Raw genomic sequence first — 19170 nt, forward strand, 5'->3', positions numbered from 1 at the left:
GTAGATCTACTACTTTTTTGGTCACTTTGCACCGTCGTATGATGGAGCATAAAGCTGGATAAATGATAAATTGCCTTTGTCAAATTGTAACACTAGACACCACATCTTTGTTTATAGCCTAGGCTACAGTATTAAAGAGCAGGGACGTGCAGAGAATGTTGGAGAGGCAGGGGATGACATTTCTAAAAGGGCCTTTTGGCAACAAGGTGAACATGATTCTTTTGACTGCCCTTGACGAGTTCTGTTTTTGGCCACTAGATGGTAGTCTTCCCTAAGGTATGAGTGACCAGTATCTCCAACTGGAAACACAACATGTGTTTTCTGTGCATGATTTATTTGTATAATTATTATTGCAGAGAATTCAAGTGGTGAATGACCCACACGCTGCACTGTCCGAGGTCTCAGCTGCTTTTACAGACACGGTAAGTTGTTGAAATAGCTAAAAGAAGCGGTGTACTTTTACATTTAGTCTGAGTTATTTGAAAAGCACAACATTTGTGTTCTATTAGTTGACTAAATAAATCATAAAACTCTAAGTCAACAAAAGAGAAGAAGGGGAAAAAAAGCTAATAAGGCTAATACATTGTTTTAAATCCACAGATTATTCAAGCCATGCCTGGCCTACAAAGTCCACAGATGGAGCCCTCAACTTCTACAGATTCAGTAAGTTGGAGAAAGAGCTAAAAGGGGATGGAGGGGAAAAAAATGTCTACACTTGAGTAGCAGCATACATCAGTATTGATTTTAACTAGACATTTTAAATGTATGCAAATCCACTGACAAGCTAAAAGCAGTGTACATTTTGAGAGAAAGTTTACATTTAGTCTGAGTCTTTTGAAAAGCCCAACATTTGTGTTCTATAAGTTGACTAAATAAATCATAAAACTCTTAGTCAACAAAAGAGAAGAAGGAAAAAAAAATTGCTATGGTTAAACCGAGTGGTTACCTACCGGCGGAAAGACATTTGTTTAATTCAGTGCAATCTTACAATAAGGCTAATGCATCGTTTGAAATCCACAGGTTATTCAAGCCATGCCTGGCCTACAAAGTCCACAGATGGAGCCCTCAACTTCTACAGACCCAGTAAGTTGTAGAAAGAGCTAAAAGGGGAGGGAGAGAAAAAAAAATGTATACACATAAGTAGCAGACATAAGTATAGACAGGGCTTAAAGTTCTCGGTCCTGGGGACGGAATTCCGTCCTGAGTAGTCCCTGTGGGCTAATTATGAGATCAGTGCAAATTCGCAAAAAAATTTCACGTGGATTACTCGCAGTCGTTTGGCTAAAGTTAATATTTAAGAAAACCATGCTCCCGTGGGCCAGTGAGTTAGTGTGTTAAACCTTTGGGAGTCTTGGGACCTCCGCTGAATTACAGTACTTGAGTGGTGGTCAGTGTTATTATTTAACACCGTCAAAGTGGTTGAATTGAGACATCCCCACAGCCACTGCTCTTATAAAGTTGTCAGGTACACAACATTTAGTGCTTTTCTGTTTAGTGTTTTATTTATGTTGTCTTGTACCAGCGACGATCTAGCACATTGTGCTCCGATGAGACATCAGACTTTCATAATCGAATAGAAGGTATGCGCGTGACATCATCATCATAGCAGGAAGTTATGCGTGAACGCCTAATGTGTGGCAAAAACGACTTCCTGGCTTTTACAGTCCATGCATCCAAACAGAAGTCCTATCTGATTGCATTAAACATCATTTAATGACATTAAACTAATTTTGCCACTCACTTCGCTACTCTATTTGCCACTCGATATGCCATTCACTTTATGCATGCGCATACCCTCTATTGAAATAAGCTGTCTGCTGTCCTACTTAACGGATTTATTGCTTTTAACACAGCGATGATGCCACGAATCAATGACATTACAGAGCCTGTGTGTTATCATTTAGCAGGGGTATTCAACGTTTTTCTGGCCAAGGACCCCTTAGCTGGGCGAGCCTGAGAGTTAGAAGCAGGGACCCCCTCTCCATATTGTATAAAATTGTGTTGTAGATCAATGGTTCTCAACCTGTGGATCTGGACCCCCCAGTGGAGTTCCCAAATTATTTTGGGGTTTCCCAGAAGATTAACTTATTGTGGATCACTGTTTTCTCTCTCAACAGTAAACAAACCAACATTACATAAAGTTCAAGTGTATAGAGGGTATCTGCACATCTCTAAAGTGACAATTTAAGGACTTTTTAATACCTCTAAAATGACAAATTAAACATTGGACTACCTGTCAAATATTAGAGGCAGAAATGGTGGTGAAAATAGCCAATCTACATGCTCACAGGCATTGTGAGCATGTAGATCTGCTATTTTCACAATAGAACTGTGTACTACAAAAAGTAATGACTCAACCCTTAGTGCTTGTCAGGGTGGGGTGGTCCCCAGTTAAAATATGATAATTTTGGGGGTCACGGAAAAGGTTGAGAAGCACCCTCCGTGCGCGTGAGCTACTTCCGGCCTTCAAAATAATAGTATGGTGGCGAATGGGGAAATCTGCAAGCACCGTGGACACGTTAACCCTTTCATGTCGGGAGCACGAAATTAGTTAATAAGAGACAATCTTGGGACTTTAACTTCATTTTTAACTGTTCCAACATGTTTTGACTGTCTTTAAGCAGTCTTCATTGGGGCAATACTGAAAGGCATTATGTCTAATTCACAGATGGACCAACCACCCGAGGAACCAGTTGATGACTTCGGTCCACCCGAGGAACCAGTTGATGACATCAGTCCATCAGAGAAAAAGCCATCAAAAGAACAAGTAGAGTTACTACTACTTGCATTGAAGCTGAAACACGGATTGACAAACATGGCTTTAGAGGATGTCATGAAACTTGTAAATTTTACTGGTGGTACTTCAGTTAGTCGGTCTAAGTACCTATTCTACAAATCATTTGACACAGTTAAAGATGTTTTAGAAATTCACTATGTGTGCAAAATGTGCAACATCAACATGGTGGAAAGTCCTCACACTGTAAAGTGCCATGTTTGTGACCAGGTCATTTCGAAAGTGGATGCACAAAAAGATCAGTTTTTTTTGTACCTACCAATAGAACATCAAATTAAAACCTTGCTCCAAGACCATAATTTGGGAAAACACTTGAGACACCGATTTGAGGAAAGGGACCCCTCTTTAATCAGAGATGTTTATGATGGACGCATCTATAAAAAACTATCACATCTTGCTTCACCCAACAACCTATCTCTGGCTTTCAGTTGTGATGGAGTGCCAGTCCACAAATCAAGCAAACGGAGTTTGTGGCCAATTCTGTGTACCATAAATGAACTGCCAGTACATTTACGTGCCAAACATGTAATGGTCTGTGGGCTGTGGTTTGGTCCAAACAAACCACATATGAATAGTTACATGAAACCCTTTGTGGACGAGTGCACCCATTTATACGAACATGGCCTTGAATGGGAGAGTGAGGGTGGGCACACCGTCACAAGTAAAGTACTTGCAAATTTCATGGTTGCAGATTCAGTCGCTCGACCAGCTATTCAAAATTTCAAACAATTTAATGGAGCGTATGGATGCTCTTTCTGCATGCACGAAGGGACTACTGTCTTAAAACGCAAGGGGCGCGTAAGAGCATATCCTTATAAAACGGTTGACTTGAGAACTGAATCTGAAACCGATGAATTGGTAGAACAGGCACTCCAGGGAAACCCCACACATGGCGTAAAAGGGCCTAGCATTTTGTCTTGTCTCCCCCATTTTGATATTATTAACGGCTGTGTCCCAGATTATATGCATGCTGTGCTTCTAGGTGTAGCCAGACGGATGACCTCACTGTGGTTAGATTCAGAAAACTTTCAGTCACAATGGTATCTTGGACCCGTGAAGGATCAGATAGATGCCATTCTGACTTCAATTCAACCCCCCTGCAATGTTTCCCGTGTTCCCCGCTCCCTTGAGGAGAGAAAATACTGGAAGGCGCACGAATGGTATATGTGGCTGTTTTATTACAGCGTACCAACTTTGAAAGGATTCCTGCCAGAGAAATACCTTAAGCACTGGTTTAAGTTGGTTAAGGGAGTCTCCCTTCTTCTAGGTCAGAATATAACGGCTCTGCATGTATCAGAATCTGAGAAGTTGCTAACGGACTTTGTTAAAGAAATGGAAGTCCTGTATGGGCTAAGTAATGTCTCTTTCAACGTGCACTTATGTCTTCATCTTCCCAATACCGTGAAGAACTGGGGTCCCCTATGGGCGCAGTCCGCATTTGTGTACGAGTCCTACAACGGCAACATGCTAGACATGATAAAGAGCAGTCAGGGTGTCGCTCACCAAATAATAAAAACAGCTTGGCTACAGCTGGCATTGCCATTATTTGCAAAAAAAGCCACGGAGGGGGCTTCAAATGAGTTCTTGGTTCTCTTTGAGTCTTTTTCAGAACAGAAGAAAAAAGTGCAGAAAGTTGATCGCTGTCATGGTGTAACAGCTTTGGGTAGGCCCAGAATAAGACAGATCAACCACGAAGATTACTTGGCCTTAAATAGCTTAGGTAATATTGCACGCAGAGTGTCTGTGAAATATTACAGCAGAGTTGTTGTCAACGGTGAAATGATTCACTCAAAATCCTACACAAGAACATTCCGGAGAAATTCATACACTGTTATTCTCAGAGATCATGAAAGTATATTCTCTGTGAAGAGATTTGTTGTTTGTGATCTTGGGCAGGGAGAAACGTGTTATGCGGTGGGGAATTACTTTGAAAGGGAGAAGCATGGCATTTGTTCTCAATTTAAGAACCCTGATTATTTCGTTCCTGTGGCAAAAGCTCTTGGAGTTTTAACTGCAATTCCGGCAGCGCAGATAAAGTCCAAGTGTGTGTATATGAAAACTAAAAAGATCAAAGTAGACTTTGTTTTCACGTTCATTAACCAAAATGAAATGCTGAAATAAGTCATTGTGGTTCATTTGTGATTTGTCAGACTCTGTGATTAAATAAACAATGCCATGCATCTTTGTTTAGAATATGTCTACTTGAAGAGAACCAGGTGCAGTTGAAGAGACCCCCCTTAACCAACCAACCATAAACTATGACAGCTATAAAGTATAGAACTTTGCTTGTGACAATTTGCCCACCCTCACTCTCCCATAGCTATGTAGTATCGTGTTTTGTTTTGAGTTTTCATTTCAGTTTGCTATTTTAAGTCCTGTTTTTTATTTGTGTTTATTTTGGAACTGTAATGTGGTCGATTGGTACTTGTCTGTTAACCTTTTTCTGCCCCAAGAGATCCCAGTACGCTTATCTAGCCCGTGCTTTGGGACTCACCTCGGGAAGTCTACTCTGCAGGTCCGCTGCGGCCTGCACTGCAATTGGTGCTGGCGGGGAGTCTGCACAGGGCAAGTCGACACATTCGCACTCCCAAGACAGACTCCATTAACTTTTTATTTCACTTTATTATAAGCTGTCCAGGGTATTTCCGAACAGCTTGACATTTGGTCAAATCCATCCATTTCACATCTTGGGAGTGAGAATGTTTATGGCATGGTGGGCGGGGGCTCCCTCCATTAGAGTTCTCAAATTCTGCCCATACCCAACCCGACATTGAGGGCAGAGTAAGGCCAACAATGTATGTAGGGCCAATTGCCTCAATGTACAAACTAAAGTATTTTTTTTTATAATTGTATTACTTTTACTCTGATTAGTTTTCAAATTCAGCCCAAACTAGGCCTGTCCTCTAAAAATCGACACGTCGTTTTAAGCCCCCGGAATCGACGCCAATTGTTTGAGTCAAGCCGTCAAAAATATATATATTTTTTTATCACACCAGTTACTGTGGTGCGGTATGAGAGCGCTGGACTGGACTGTCATGTAATTCTTATTGAGCCCATACGTCCTACTACTTGTAAACTAGACTTAAAAATAAAATCAGTTCACGTGACTTGAAAGTTGCCTTGATCATATGACAGGGAGCTCTTATTTTGAAGTTGCTTGGAGAGGAAATGCGTCGATGTGTTATTCTACTTGAGAGCTGGGCAAAGAAGCAGTGAGCAGAGCCAGCACGACGCGCTTTCACTTTCACTACCGTTGGTGTGTGGTGGTCTCAGACTCAGGCTGAGGAATAGCGACGGCCGAACTGTTTTCTTTTTATTATCTCGCACCAGATCGGCAACATAGCTCTTTTGATACAGCAGCACTGTGCTCTAAGAAAATACAACTTGTGGAAATAATACACGACATGCTGTCAAAGAGATGCATTATTCTCGTCTCCGTCGTTCTGCTCCACAATTCACAATTACGCACGGCTGGACGCAATCTTATCGTCATTAATGTCCAGTGTCCACCGCTATCATGTCTCAATATGCACGGTAGTTCATGGATCTATTTCACGTTAAGGCTTAAAACATATTGCTGTTTTATTGTATTACGTTGACGTGGTTTAAAAGCTTAAAGCACAACTTTGTTTTCCTTTTATTTTCTTCTTTTTTTTTTTTTTTTTTTTTTTACATAAATGATTTGTAGACGCGCCGGATTAACCCCCGCGACTCGAGTCGACTTGATCCTGTGTCGAGAACAGCCCTAGCCCAAACATGCTCATACCTGACTGACAATTTTGGGATGGGCAGGGCCTAAAATCTATGCTAACTAGCCTTCATGTTTTTCAGGCCTGTTGAACACTACCCTCCCTAAGGCGTGTTGTGTCCTGTCCACGTGTTGGTGCCATCAACTCTACACAAGTGTGGAATGTCTGTCTGCGGTCATCTGTCTCCTGCACGTTGCTTCCTACACACTTTAGCAGCCGTGGACCAGAGTGCAGAAGAGGATGCACAGGATTGGGTCATCTGAACCTCCTCCCACCAGACAGCGAGCCTCGCTCCCTGGATGGAGCGTTGCACTCCCTTAGAGCTTTAGATGGAGTTCGCCACCAGTTTTGGGCTGCATTCAGGGACTCCGACTACAACATGACAAGGCTCTGGAGGTGATGGGCTTTCTGTCTGCACCGCCCACATGCCCAGCCTCAACCAGAAGATCTCAAGCCCCTGATCGACATCCAGGCAGAACAGTCTGCTTCACGTTCCATTCCAGTCAACAGCCATGGGCATGAATTTGGCACAGGGCTCTTTCCTATTCGTTTGCCCCTGCAGAGGTAATGTATGTTTGTTTGTCCTTCGATTAGTACTATGCATAAAGGACGACTTAACCCACCTAATGAACCCTCCCTCGTCTCAGTAAACATGATTTAATTCAGCGTGTCATCTCGCCTGATATGTGGTCGTAGCCAATGCGAGTGGTCAGAAACCCTGCCCTGCGTATATTCTCAACAAGTAGAAAAGAAACCCCTTAACCAACTTAACCAGTGCTTAAGGTATTTATCAGGCAAGAATCCTTTCATAGTTGATACTTTATTTTCAAGTCGTAATGTTTTAGCTGGAAGTGAGATAACTGGTGTTTGGATGGTGGGAGACGTAGGCCAAAACTCAATGTGTAAAGACTCCCTAATACCTTAGCTCAAGGGTGGGCAACTTTGATGATGGAGAGAGCCACTATATTTTCAGTCACTCAAGTGGGCCACAATGCATATACGGTCAAAATAACAGATCTACAAGCTCAAAACAGCACTGCAACACTATTTCTTGCTATTTTTGAATTGGAATCCAGGAAAAAAAATAGTCTTATTTAATTTCAAATGCATTTGTTCTTTGTTAACTTGATAAACTTAAATACAAATGCATTGGACATAAAAAAAAAGACTAGTAGTAGGCTACGAGTCATTAAGCTACGAATATATAGTAGACTGAAGTAATTGAAGCTGGTCATGTTGGCATGTTTGGAATTATAACAGCTGAAAACAATAATATATCAGTATTCCTGTGGGCAGCGTATGTGCCTCCCTTAACACATTGCTAGACCAGAGTTTCTTGAATTTTTGATTAATGTTCTGTGCTGCCAAACCAGAGTTTCCCGAGTTACTGTTTTTATTTGATTTTAATCAGCGCTGCTCTTGTCCCGCCTCTGAAAACAGTGTCTGGCCGATATCAGTTATTTCCGCATTGGCCTAAGTCTCCTACCATCCAAACACCAGTTTTGTAAGTTATCAATTTTATCATGTCGCTGTATCCGCAGTCAACAATTTCCGCCAATGTTAATTTTAGACATCAGAGGGGATCCCAGTTCTTACCAGCATTGGGTAGATTAATACATAAGTGCACATTGAGATATAGCCCATACAGGACCTCCATGTCTTTAACAAAGTCTCTGATTCAGATATATGCTCTCTGCCGTGTTTGTGTTGGCTCTGCTGTACAGAGAACCAGTGGATTGGGTCAAAATGAGTGCTTGTTGTAGATCGGCTACTGTAGAATGGTACATAGAACAGCTTGGCTACGTAGAGAAACACCCTGACTGCTCTTTTATCATGTGTAGAATGTCGCCGTTGTAGGACTAATACACAAAGGCAGACTATGCCCAGAGGGGACCCCAGTTCTTCACAGTATTGGGTAGATGAAGACATGGGATTCAGTTCTCAACTCTACAACAGACTTTGTTTACTGGATTTGTGGACTGGCACTTCCATCACAGCTGAAAGCCAGTGATAAGTTGTCTGGTGGAGAAAGGGGTGATAGTTTTTTGTAGAGGCGTCCATCATAAACATCTCTGATTACAGAGGGTCCTTTTCTTCAAACCTTTGTCTTAAGTGTTTTCCCAAATCATGGTCGTGCAGCAATGCCCCCTCCAATGCTTTTTTTTTGCAAATGATGGCAATGCCATCTTCATCCAAACTGTTTTTATTATTTGGTGAGAAACACCCTGGCTGCTCTTTATCGTGTCCAGCATGTCACCATTGTATGACTCATACACAAATGCATACTGTGCCCATAGGGGACCCCAGTTCTTCACAGTATTGGGTAGATGAAGACACAAGTGCACGTTGAAAGTTACATTACTTTGCCCATACAAGACCTCCATTTCTTTAACAAAGTCTATTAGCAAATGCTCAGATTCAGATATATCTATAGCAGTTATGTTCTCACCAAGTAGAAGAGCAACTCCCTTAACCAACTTAAACCAGTGCTTAAGGTATTTCTCAGGCAAGAATCCTTTCAATGTCTGTACGCTGTAATAAAACAGCCACTCATGTGCCTTCCAGTATCTTCTCTCCTCAACTGAGCGGGGAACACGAGAAACATTGCAGGAGGGTTGAATTGAAGTCAAAATGCCATCTATTTGATCTTTAACAGGTCCTATAGGTACCATTGTGAGTTTTCTGAATCAAACCACAGTGAGGTCATGCGTCTGGCTACACCTAGAAGAACCGCATGCATATAATCTGGGACACAGCCGTCAATAATATTAAAATGGGGGAGCCAGGAGAGCCTCTTCTACCAATGCATCCGTTTGGGATTCTGTTCTCAACTCAACAGTTTTATAGGGATATGCTCTTATACGACCCTTGCATTTTAACACAGTAGTCCCTTTGTGCATGCATAAAGAGCAACCATACTCTCCATTAAACTGTTTGAAATTTTGAATAGCTGGCCGAGCAGAGGGATGGATGCATGTATAAAAAAACTATCACCACTTGCTTCCCCTGACAACCTATCACTGGCTTTCAGCTGTGATCGAGTGACTGTGCACAAATCCAGTAAATGCAGTTTTGTGGCCAATTTTGTGCACAATAAATGAACTGCCAATACATCTACGTGCCAAACATGTAATGGTCTGTGGGCTGTGGTTTGGTCCAAACAAACCACACATGAATAGTTACATGAAACCATTTGTTGATGAGTGCATTCATGTATATGAAAATGGCATTGAATGGGAGAATGAGAGAGGGTAAATGGTCTCAAGTAAAGTACTTGCACAGTCACTCCATCACAGCTGAAAGCCAGTGATAGGTTGTCAGGGGAAGCAAGTGGTGATAGTTTTTTTATACATGCATCCATCATAAACATCTCTGATTACAGAGGGGTCCTTTTCTTCAAACCTGTGTCTCAAGTGTTTTCCCAAATGATGGTCTTGCAGCAATGTTTTAATTTGACTTTCTAGTGGCAGGTACAAGAAACACTGGTCTTTCTGTGCATCTACTTTGGAGATGACCTGGTCACAAACCTGGCACTTTACAATGTGAGGCAATTCCTCCATGTTGACATTGCAGTTTTTGCACACATAGTGTATTTCTAAAACATCCTTAACCGTGTCAAATGATTTATATAATAGGTACTTAGACCGGCTAACTGATGTACCACCACTAAAATTGATAAGCTGCATTATGTCCGCTAAAGCTTGGTTTGTCAATCCGTGTTTTAGTTTTAATGCAAGCAGCAGTAACTCTACTTGTTCTCTGGATGGTGTCTGCAATGATGGACTGATGTCATCTACTGGTTCCTCAGTGTTTGCAGTGACTATAACATCAGTGAGGCAAGATGGGTGGTGGATCACAGATGGGGCTTGGCCCCTAGTGCAGCTTATGAGAGTGGCAGAGGAACAGACAGCAGACCATGTCATTCTGGAATGCCCAATATATCAGACATATAGCCCGGGTGAGCCCAGACTGCATGATGTCTCGTCCCCACTCGCAAGGCACGTTCCAGGAGACTAGTTGTGGCTTTATAATGTCACAGCGCGCAGTAGGCAGAAAAACAAGAAAATGCGGGGTTGTAACACTAAAAGTGTTGTTGTTTTTTTACAAAGCTGAATTTTGTAATATGGTCGGATGGTTGTTGTAGCTTGAGGTAACATTGGCTGCTAGCCTACTGAGTGCTCACAAGACACGCAATGGTGGTTGAAACGGTGTTACAGATAACCGCGGTGTTGACCCTGACTATATTTTCTATGTTAAAAATCTCATACTGTTGCAACCCTAGTAGTATGGTGCTTTATATGTTTCAGCTTGGAGTGATATCCCACATTCTAGTGAATGAGACAGCTTAGAGAGCAGAGCCAAAAAATACACCTTCTGTTTGTCTCTGATCACATGACAAATCAATTCTCCAGTTCAAGGCAAAACAGAAGGGGGGATTTGTATATGTTCCTTATTATTTCCACACTCTAAGGTGTATTATGACATGGGTCAAGGTTAAAAATGAGCGGTATGTTTTCCCAAATCATGGTCTTGCAGCAATGTTTTAATTTGACTTGAGTGGCAGGTACAACACTGGGCTTTCTGTGCAATGCTTGTTGGGGTCTTTCACATTGAAACATTGCTGGAGAGCAACCTCATCGGTAATGTTTAAAAAAAAAAAAATCTTTTAGAGATTGAGAAAAGCTGGTAGGCTGTTATAAAACAACCAAGTGTACCACTGTTCTACCAATTGATCAGTTTGGAATTCAGTTCTCAACTGTAAAGTTTCATATAGATATGCTCTTGCGTTTCAACACAGTTGTCCCTTTGTGCTTGCAGAAAGGGAACCAAACTCTCCATTAAATTGTTTGAAATATGCAATCAGGGATCGAGTTGTCAATCGCGTGGTAGACTGCACAGATTTTTCAAATGCCTTGTTTACTTAATTTGTGAACTGGCAATCCATCACAACTGAAAGCCTGTGATTTATTTTTATAGATGATTTGATAACTCTAGTAAAATGCTTGACAGAGACTACGTGCAATAATACGGATGGTATTTAAGGCCAAGTTGATTGATGACATCTGTTCGGCCAAACTGTTAACTTGATTTGTGGACTGGCACTCCCATCACAGCTGAAAGCCAGTGATAAGTTGTCTGGTGGAGAAAGGGGTGATAGTTTTTTGTAGAAGTGTCCATCATAAACATCTCTGATTACAGAAGCGTCCTTTTCTTCAAACCTTTGTCTTAAGTGTTTTCTCAAATCGTGGTCGTGCAGCAATGTTTTAATTTGACTTGAGTGGCAGGTACAAGAAACACCGGTCTTTCTATGCGTCCACTTTCAATGATCTGGCATGGCACATGGCAAAATGGGACCTGTTAAGGATCAGATAGATGGCACTGAAGAATTTAGAATAACTTGTGATGCAGTCTGTCTTAGCTACGTATAGCTATGTAAGATGTGTATATGCATACAGTATTTCTGAATCTGATAATCTGCTAACAGACTTTGTTAAATATGTAATGTATGTATATATGTAATGTACGAGTTGTACATTGGCAAGATAACATGATAAAGAGTAGTCAGGGTGTTTGTCACAAATGCCATCATTCAGTGCTTGGTTCTCTTTGAGCCTTTGAGATGTGAAGAGAAGAACTGCAAAAAGTTCATCGCTGTCATGGGGTTACAGGGTTGGCCAAATCTGTCCTGTTTCCCATATTCCCTCGTGATGGGCTACCATTGCCTTCAAAAGTTTTGTATGCGACCATGACGGTCTCTTATTTCACGATTATGGAGTCTTACTTTTAAGTTAAGTTTAGCTGCAACTTTAATGAACAGTGCAGGCTGCGCAGTGCAGCGGGCGGATCAACAATAAACATTTACATATTTTTGATTAAGGGGGTCTCTTCACAGAGACTTGATGCAGTTAAAACTCCAAGAACTTTTGCCACAGGAACAAAATAATCAGGGGTCTTAAATTGAGAACAAATGCCATGCTTCTCTTTTTTTAAGTAATTCCCCACCGCATAACAAGTCTCTCCCTGCCCAAGATCACAGACAATGAATGTCTTCAGAGAATATACTTTTATGATCTCTGAGAATGACGGTGTGTGAATTTCTCCGGAAAGTTCGTGATTTTGAGTGAATAATTTCACCGTTGAAATATTTCAGAGACTCTACGTGCAAAATTACCTAAGTGAAATATCCCTTTAAGGCTAAATAATCATCATGTTTGATCTCTTATTTTTGGCCTATCCAGAGCTGTTACTCCATGGCAGCAATCTTCTTGCACTTTTCTTTTCTCATCTGAAAAAGACTAAAAGAGAACCAAACACTCATTAGAAGCCTTTGTGGCCTTTTTAGACCAGTGGTTCTCAACCTGTGGGTCGGTCCCCAGATGATTAACTTAATGTGCAATGTTGTTTTCTCACTCAACAGTAAACAAACAAACATAAGTTTCAAGTGTATAGTGGGTATCTTCACATTTCTAGTGACAAAGTGACAATTTAAGGACATTTTAATACCTCTAAACTGACAAATAAAACATTGGCCAAATTGTTAAATATTTAAGGCAGAAATTGTGAAAATATCATATCTACATGCATGTAGATCAGCTATTTGTGCAATAGAACCAACCATATTATACAAAATGGAATGCCTCAACTCTTAGTGCTTGTCAGGGTGGGGGGTCACCAGTTAAAATATCATGAACAAACACTTAGCTTTTATCTGCGATGCTGGAATAGCAGTTAAATCTCCAAGAACCTTTTTCCACAGGGATACAATAATCAGGGTCCTTCATTTGAGAACAAATGTTATGCTTCACTTTTTGGAGATAATTTCCCACAGCATAACATGTCTCTCCCTGCCCTAGATCACAGACAATACATGTCTTCACAGAGAACAAACTTCCTTCACAATCATGGAGCCTGACAGTGTATGAATTTCTCTGGAAAGTTTGCGTGTAGGATTTTGAGTGAATGATTTCACCGTTAACAACAACTCTTCTGTAATATTTCACAGAGACTCGTGCAATAGTACTGATTCTATTTAATGTTAAGTAATCATCATGTTTGATCAGACTTATGTTTGGCCTACCAAGAGCTGTAACACCATGACAGCGATCAACCTTTTGCACTTTCTTCTTTTCATTTAAAAAAGACTCAAAGAGAACCAAGTACTCATCGGAAGCCCCCTCCAATGCTTTTTTATTGTGCAAATGATGGCAATGCCATCTTTATCCAAACTGTTTTTATTATTTGGTGAGAAACACCCTGACTGCTCTTCATGATGTCTAGCATGTTGCCGTTGTAGGACTCGTACACAAATGCGGTCTGTACCCATAGGGGACCCCAGTTCTTCACAGTATTGGGTAGATGAAGACATAAGTGCACATTGAATGAGACGTTACTTAGCCCATACAGGACCTCCATTTCTTTAACAAAGTCTGTTGGCAAATTCTCAGATTCAGATACATGAAGAGCCGTTATATTTTCTCCAAGTAGAAGAGAGATCCCCTTAATCAACTTAAACCAGTGCTTAAGGTATTTATCAGGCGAGAATCCTTTCAAAGTTGATACTTTATTTGCAAGTCAATGCTTTAGCTGCAAGTGAGATAACTCAATCTAGTGAATGCATCAGGGTGGAGCCAAAGAGTACATCTTCCGTTAAACAATGATGATGACATGACCAAAATCAGATCTTCAGGTCTAGGCAATACAGAAGAGGGGGACAATTTCTCTCGTAGATTATGACATGGTTCAATGTTGAAAATGAGTGGCATTCCCCATATTGTTTTGCAGGATTGTATTTATTGGATTTTATTAGTGGCAGTTACCAAAAAAAAAAAAACACACACGCACTGGTCTTTTTGTGCATCCACTTTCGAGATCTTGTCACAAAACTGACACTTCAGTCTGAGGTCACTCCTCTGCGTTGACGTTGCACATTTTGCATGCATACTGTAGTGTATTTCTAAAACATCTTTAACTATATCAGATGATTTATAGAATAGATACTTAGACCTAACAACTGATTGACCATCACCAAAATGTATTTAAGTTTAATGATATCCTCTAAAGCAGGGGTGTCAAACCCATTTTGGGCTGAGGGCCAAATTGGCCAAAAGGTGACTCGAGCTGGGCCGCAGCGCACATGCATTGATGGAGTGCCATCACAGCTGAAAGCCAGTGATAGGTTTTTGGGTGAAGCAAGTGGTGATAGTTTTTTATAGATGTGTCCATATATTATAGAAGGGTCCTTTTCCTCAAATCGGTGTCTCAAGTGTTATCCCAAATTATGGTCTTGGAGCAATGTTTTAATTTGATGTTCTAGTGACAGGTACAAAAACACAGATTTTTCTGTGCATCCACATTCGAAATGACCTGGTCACACACATGGCACTTTACAGTGTGAGCTGTGAGGACATTCCTCCACGTTGATGTTACAAAAGTTGCACACATAGTGTATTTCTAGAACATCTTTAACCGTGTCAAATGATTTGTAAAATAGGTACTTAGACCGACTAACTGATTGACCACCAGTAAAATGTACAAGTTTCATGACATCCTCTAAAGCCTTGTTTCTCAATCCGTGTTTAGGTTTAATGCAAGCACAGTAACTATCACAGCATACCAAAGTTGGTTCACTTCCAGTAAGCCTATTTTCTCTCCTGAATTGAGCGGGGAACACGGGAAACGGTGCAGGGTGGTTGAATTGAAGTCAGAATGCCATCTATCTGATCTTTAACAGGTCCAAGGTACCATTGTGAGTTTGTGACTGAAAGTTTTCTGAATCAAACCACAGTGAGGTCATGCATTTAGCTACACCTAGAAGCACAGTGTGCAGGTAATCTGGGACACAGCCATCAAAATAATATTAAAATGGGGTAGACAAGATATAATGCTTGGCCCTTTCACACCATGTGTGGGGTTTCCCTGGAGTGCCTGTTCTACCAATTCAGCAGTTTGTCAACTCTACCTTTTTATAGGGATATAAGCATCCAAACGCTCCATTAAATTGTTTGAAATTGTGAATAGCTGCCACCATGAAAGGATCAAGTTGTGACTGGTGGGGAAGTCAAAAGGCCAACTACTGAATCTCTTGACCCAGTGGTTCTCAAAGTGGATTTCAGGGACTCTCTAGGTTTGGTTATGGGGGTCTACATTTACCCTTACAAGTCTGTAACTTTGACAGTGTACAAATTGAACCAAATGGACCCTTACAGGTCGATTTGGTTCCATTTTGTACACTGTCAAAGTTAAGATGAGACCTTCAAATTTCAAAGTTTAAGAAACACAGTCTTAACTCAAGGCAATTTTTGTATAAATGAATGCACTCGTCAACAAAAGGTTTCATGTAACTATTCATATGGTTTGTTTGGACCGTACCACAGCCCACAGGCCATTGCATGTTTGCATCGCAGATATACTGGCAGTGAACTTGTCCTTCATGCATAGTATTAGTTGGTTAAGGGGTTTCTTTTCTACTTGTTGAGAATATACGCAGGGCAGGGTTTCTGACCACTCATCGCATTGGCTACGACCACTTATCAGGCGAGATGACGCGCTGAATTAAATCATGTTTACTGAGACGAGGGAGGGTTCATCAGATGGGTTAAGTCGTCCTTTATGCGCATAGTACTAATCGAAGGACAAACAAACATACATTTCCTCTGCAGCGGGAAACTAATGGGAAAGCCCTGTGCCAAATTCACGCCCATGGCTGTTGACTGGAATGGAATGTGAAGCAGACTGCTTTGCCTGGATGTCAATCGGGGGCTTGAGATCTTCTGGTTGAGGCTGGGCATGTGGGCGGTGCAGACAGAAAGCCCATCACCTCCAGAGCCTTGTCATGTTGTAGTCAGAGTCCCTGAATGCAGCCCAAAACTGGTGGCGAACTCCATCTAAAGCTCTAAGGGAGTGCAACGCTCCATCCAGGGAGGGAGGCTCGCTGTCTGGTGGGAGGGGGTTCAGATTACCCCATCCTGTGCATCCTCCTCTGCACTCTGGTCCATGACAATGGCAACGTGCGGGAGACGGATGACTGCAGGCAGACATTCCAAGCGTTTGTAGAGCTGACTTTGATTCCTAGTGAGATAGGAGACAGGGCGCAATGTGGGGGTAGTCTGACCATGCTCACTACTGGTGGGCAAAACCTTTGAAATTACTCATTCAGTGAATTTACGGTAATGGTCTAGGACTGTCTTTGACTCAGGATTTTTGCAAAAGTCGAGTCGACTCGACTCGAGGGGTTCATTCCGACGCGTCGACGGATCGTTTTATAGTCTGCTTTGTGTAAAAAAAGTGTTGCTTTAAACCACTTCAACATAATACAATAATACATTAAGATGAGTTGAATACACACTGTTTTCGGTCATGGACTCAAACACAGCGAAACAGGATTACAACACTGGAACAATTCAGAATGTAACTAGTAGCCTACACTTGTGTATGTTTATTTGACTTTAGAAGATTGTTTACTTCGTGGACGAGCGTTTGTGCTGTGGCAGGTTATTTAATATGGGATTTTGACAGCGTGCTACTCCTCTTAGCAGAACACAGCCCCGAGTCCGAATGTTTTAATGAAGCTGCGGTTCTGGCCGTTCCGTCTCACTTTCATCCCTACGCTGGTGCGAGACAATACATAAATGTTCGCCAATTACTACCTCTCTCAATTAGAAGTACATGACACCAGTCCAGCAGTGCACCGCAGTAGTAGGCTAACTGGTGATATAAAAATATATATATTTTCGACTCAAACAATTGGTGTCGATTCCCGGGGCTTAACCTAAGCTTTGCCGGCTGGGTAAATAAAATGTACTGGGATCTCTTGGGGCAGAAAATAAAACGGTATGCATAGATTTTCTTCTTTTTTTTTCATTTCTTTCATGGGTTTTAATTAAGTTGACCTTGACCTTTTTAATTCATTCTTTTTTCTATTTCTGTATTTTATTTTTATTTTCTTAAGTTATCTTCTACATAGCTGCCTTACAAACAGCAGGGACAACACATTTTCACAAGTATGAAATTATAAAATGTTAATGTACAGCAGTTCATTTATGGTACACAGAATTGGCCACTGTCCACTTGAGTTGAAAGGGTTCCAAGGGGATCCTCAGCTTATATGCACTGTTAAAGCACTGTCAACCTATTAAACATGTTACTACTTTGTTGTATATATGTAATATATTTGTTTAATATCTGCAATAAAACTGAACTGAACTGCATGTGGTCAATACTTTTTACATAATATATGCATCATTTAAATATATTAACCTAAATGTGAAATGACGGTGGATATAGCAGCTTTACAGTATATAGTGTGTAACAGTGTCAAGGTTAATGTATGAATCTAGATGTGCATGTGGACTAGGTGAAGCATGTCTTCACATGCAATGCTATGAACCTGAAAGCCAATATGGGCTATAAGTGATATTTTTATCCACATAATTCTGCACATAGCTGGACCATGAATGTGGAATGTATGCCAATATAATAAGCTATATATGGTGAAAATATGTCCTACATATCTACATATATGGACCTGAATGAGGCATTATGCCAACATATAAGAGCCATTTTTGTAACATATATGGACCTGATGCTAACATATTTGTGACATATATGTCTGTCTTATCTACATATATGAACCAATGCCAACATATAAGGGCCATTTCTGTTACATATATGGACCAGATTCCAACATATAAGTGACATATATGAACCAATGCCAACATATAAGGGCCATTTCTGTTACATATATGGACCAGATTCCAACATATAAGTGACATATATGTTACATATATGGCTGTCTTATCTACATATATGAGGCTGATTATGACATATATGGTGCATATATGAACATATATCTTCCATATATGTTCATATATCTTCCATATATGAACATATAAGTTCTTTCCGTGTGGGCTATCACACGAACGCATCAAAAGTAGCAGATCTGCAAGCTCAAAGTGCGGTACAAAGCGACACGTTTTGAGCTTATAGATCTGCTACTTTTTGTTATTTTTTTATTTGAAACCATGAAATGTAACTGTTTTGGTAATGTTCCTGATTTTCCTATTTTTTATACTTACACTTAAATATATATAATATATATATTTTTTAACTTATGTCTTACGCTTATATTTTGTACTTTTTGATTTGTTTACTGCAAATAATTAAGTTTTGTGTCAGAGCAATGCACCAAGACAAAATGCCCTGAACAGTATGTGAACATGTTGGCCAATAAACTGAACATATCAGTTATTATTAATATGAATATTGTGTTTGTATTGCTATAATTCTTCTCTATGTCTCTACTGTCTAGATTAAATGACCCGGATGTGAAGGAAGTCCTGGAATATTACCCTGGCGTCAGATCTCGCATAGTGATCAAAAGACTCCTTAAATATGACCTGCACCGTTTCCGAGAGTTCAAGAAACAAGGTACTGACACAGAAAACTGACAGATACAAACTACTGACACAGAACACTGACAGACAACAATTACTAATAACTAACTTAAAGCAAAGCAAAGACAGAGACTAAAGAAAAAGTAAACCGGGGACACAAACTACTGAAAGGAAAACTATTGATTTACAGACTATTGACAGCTGAACTAAACTACTGACACCAAATTGCCAACTT

The 19170-nt window shown here is 40.7% G+C and overlaps 1 protein-coding gene across 1 annotated transcript in view; it reads left to right on the plus strand.

The window, feature by feature from the left end:
• Window positions 1–19170, plus strand: part of LOC308280630 (uncharacterized protein) — a gene marked incomplete at both ends in the record, with an annotated part of 43578 nt that overhangs the window by 16901 nt on the left and 7507 nt on the right. The window contains one exon of the mRNA XM_080754959.1: window positions 18851–18969. Within this exon, the coding sequence (XP_080611085.1) occupies window positions 18851–18969 (119 nt within the window). The remainder of the gene's footprint in view (window positions 1–18850; window positions 18970–19170) is intronic.

Source organism: Nannobrachium achirus, assembly GCF_963921795.1.
Source record: "Nannobrachium achirus genome assembly, contig: SCAFFOLD_213, whole genome shotgun sequence".
In the NCBI taxonomy this organism is placed as follows: Eukaryota; Metazoa; Chordata; class Actinopteri; order Myctophiformes; family Myctophidae; genus Nannobrachium; species Nannobrachium achirus.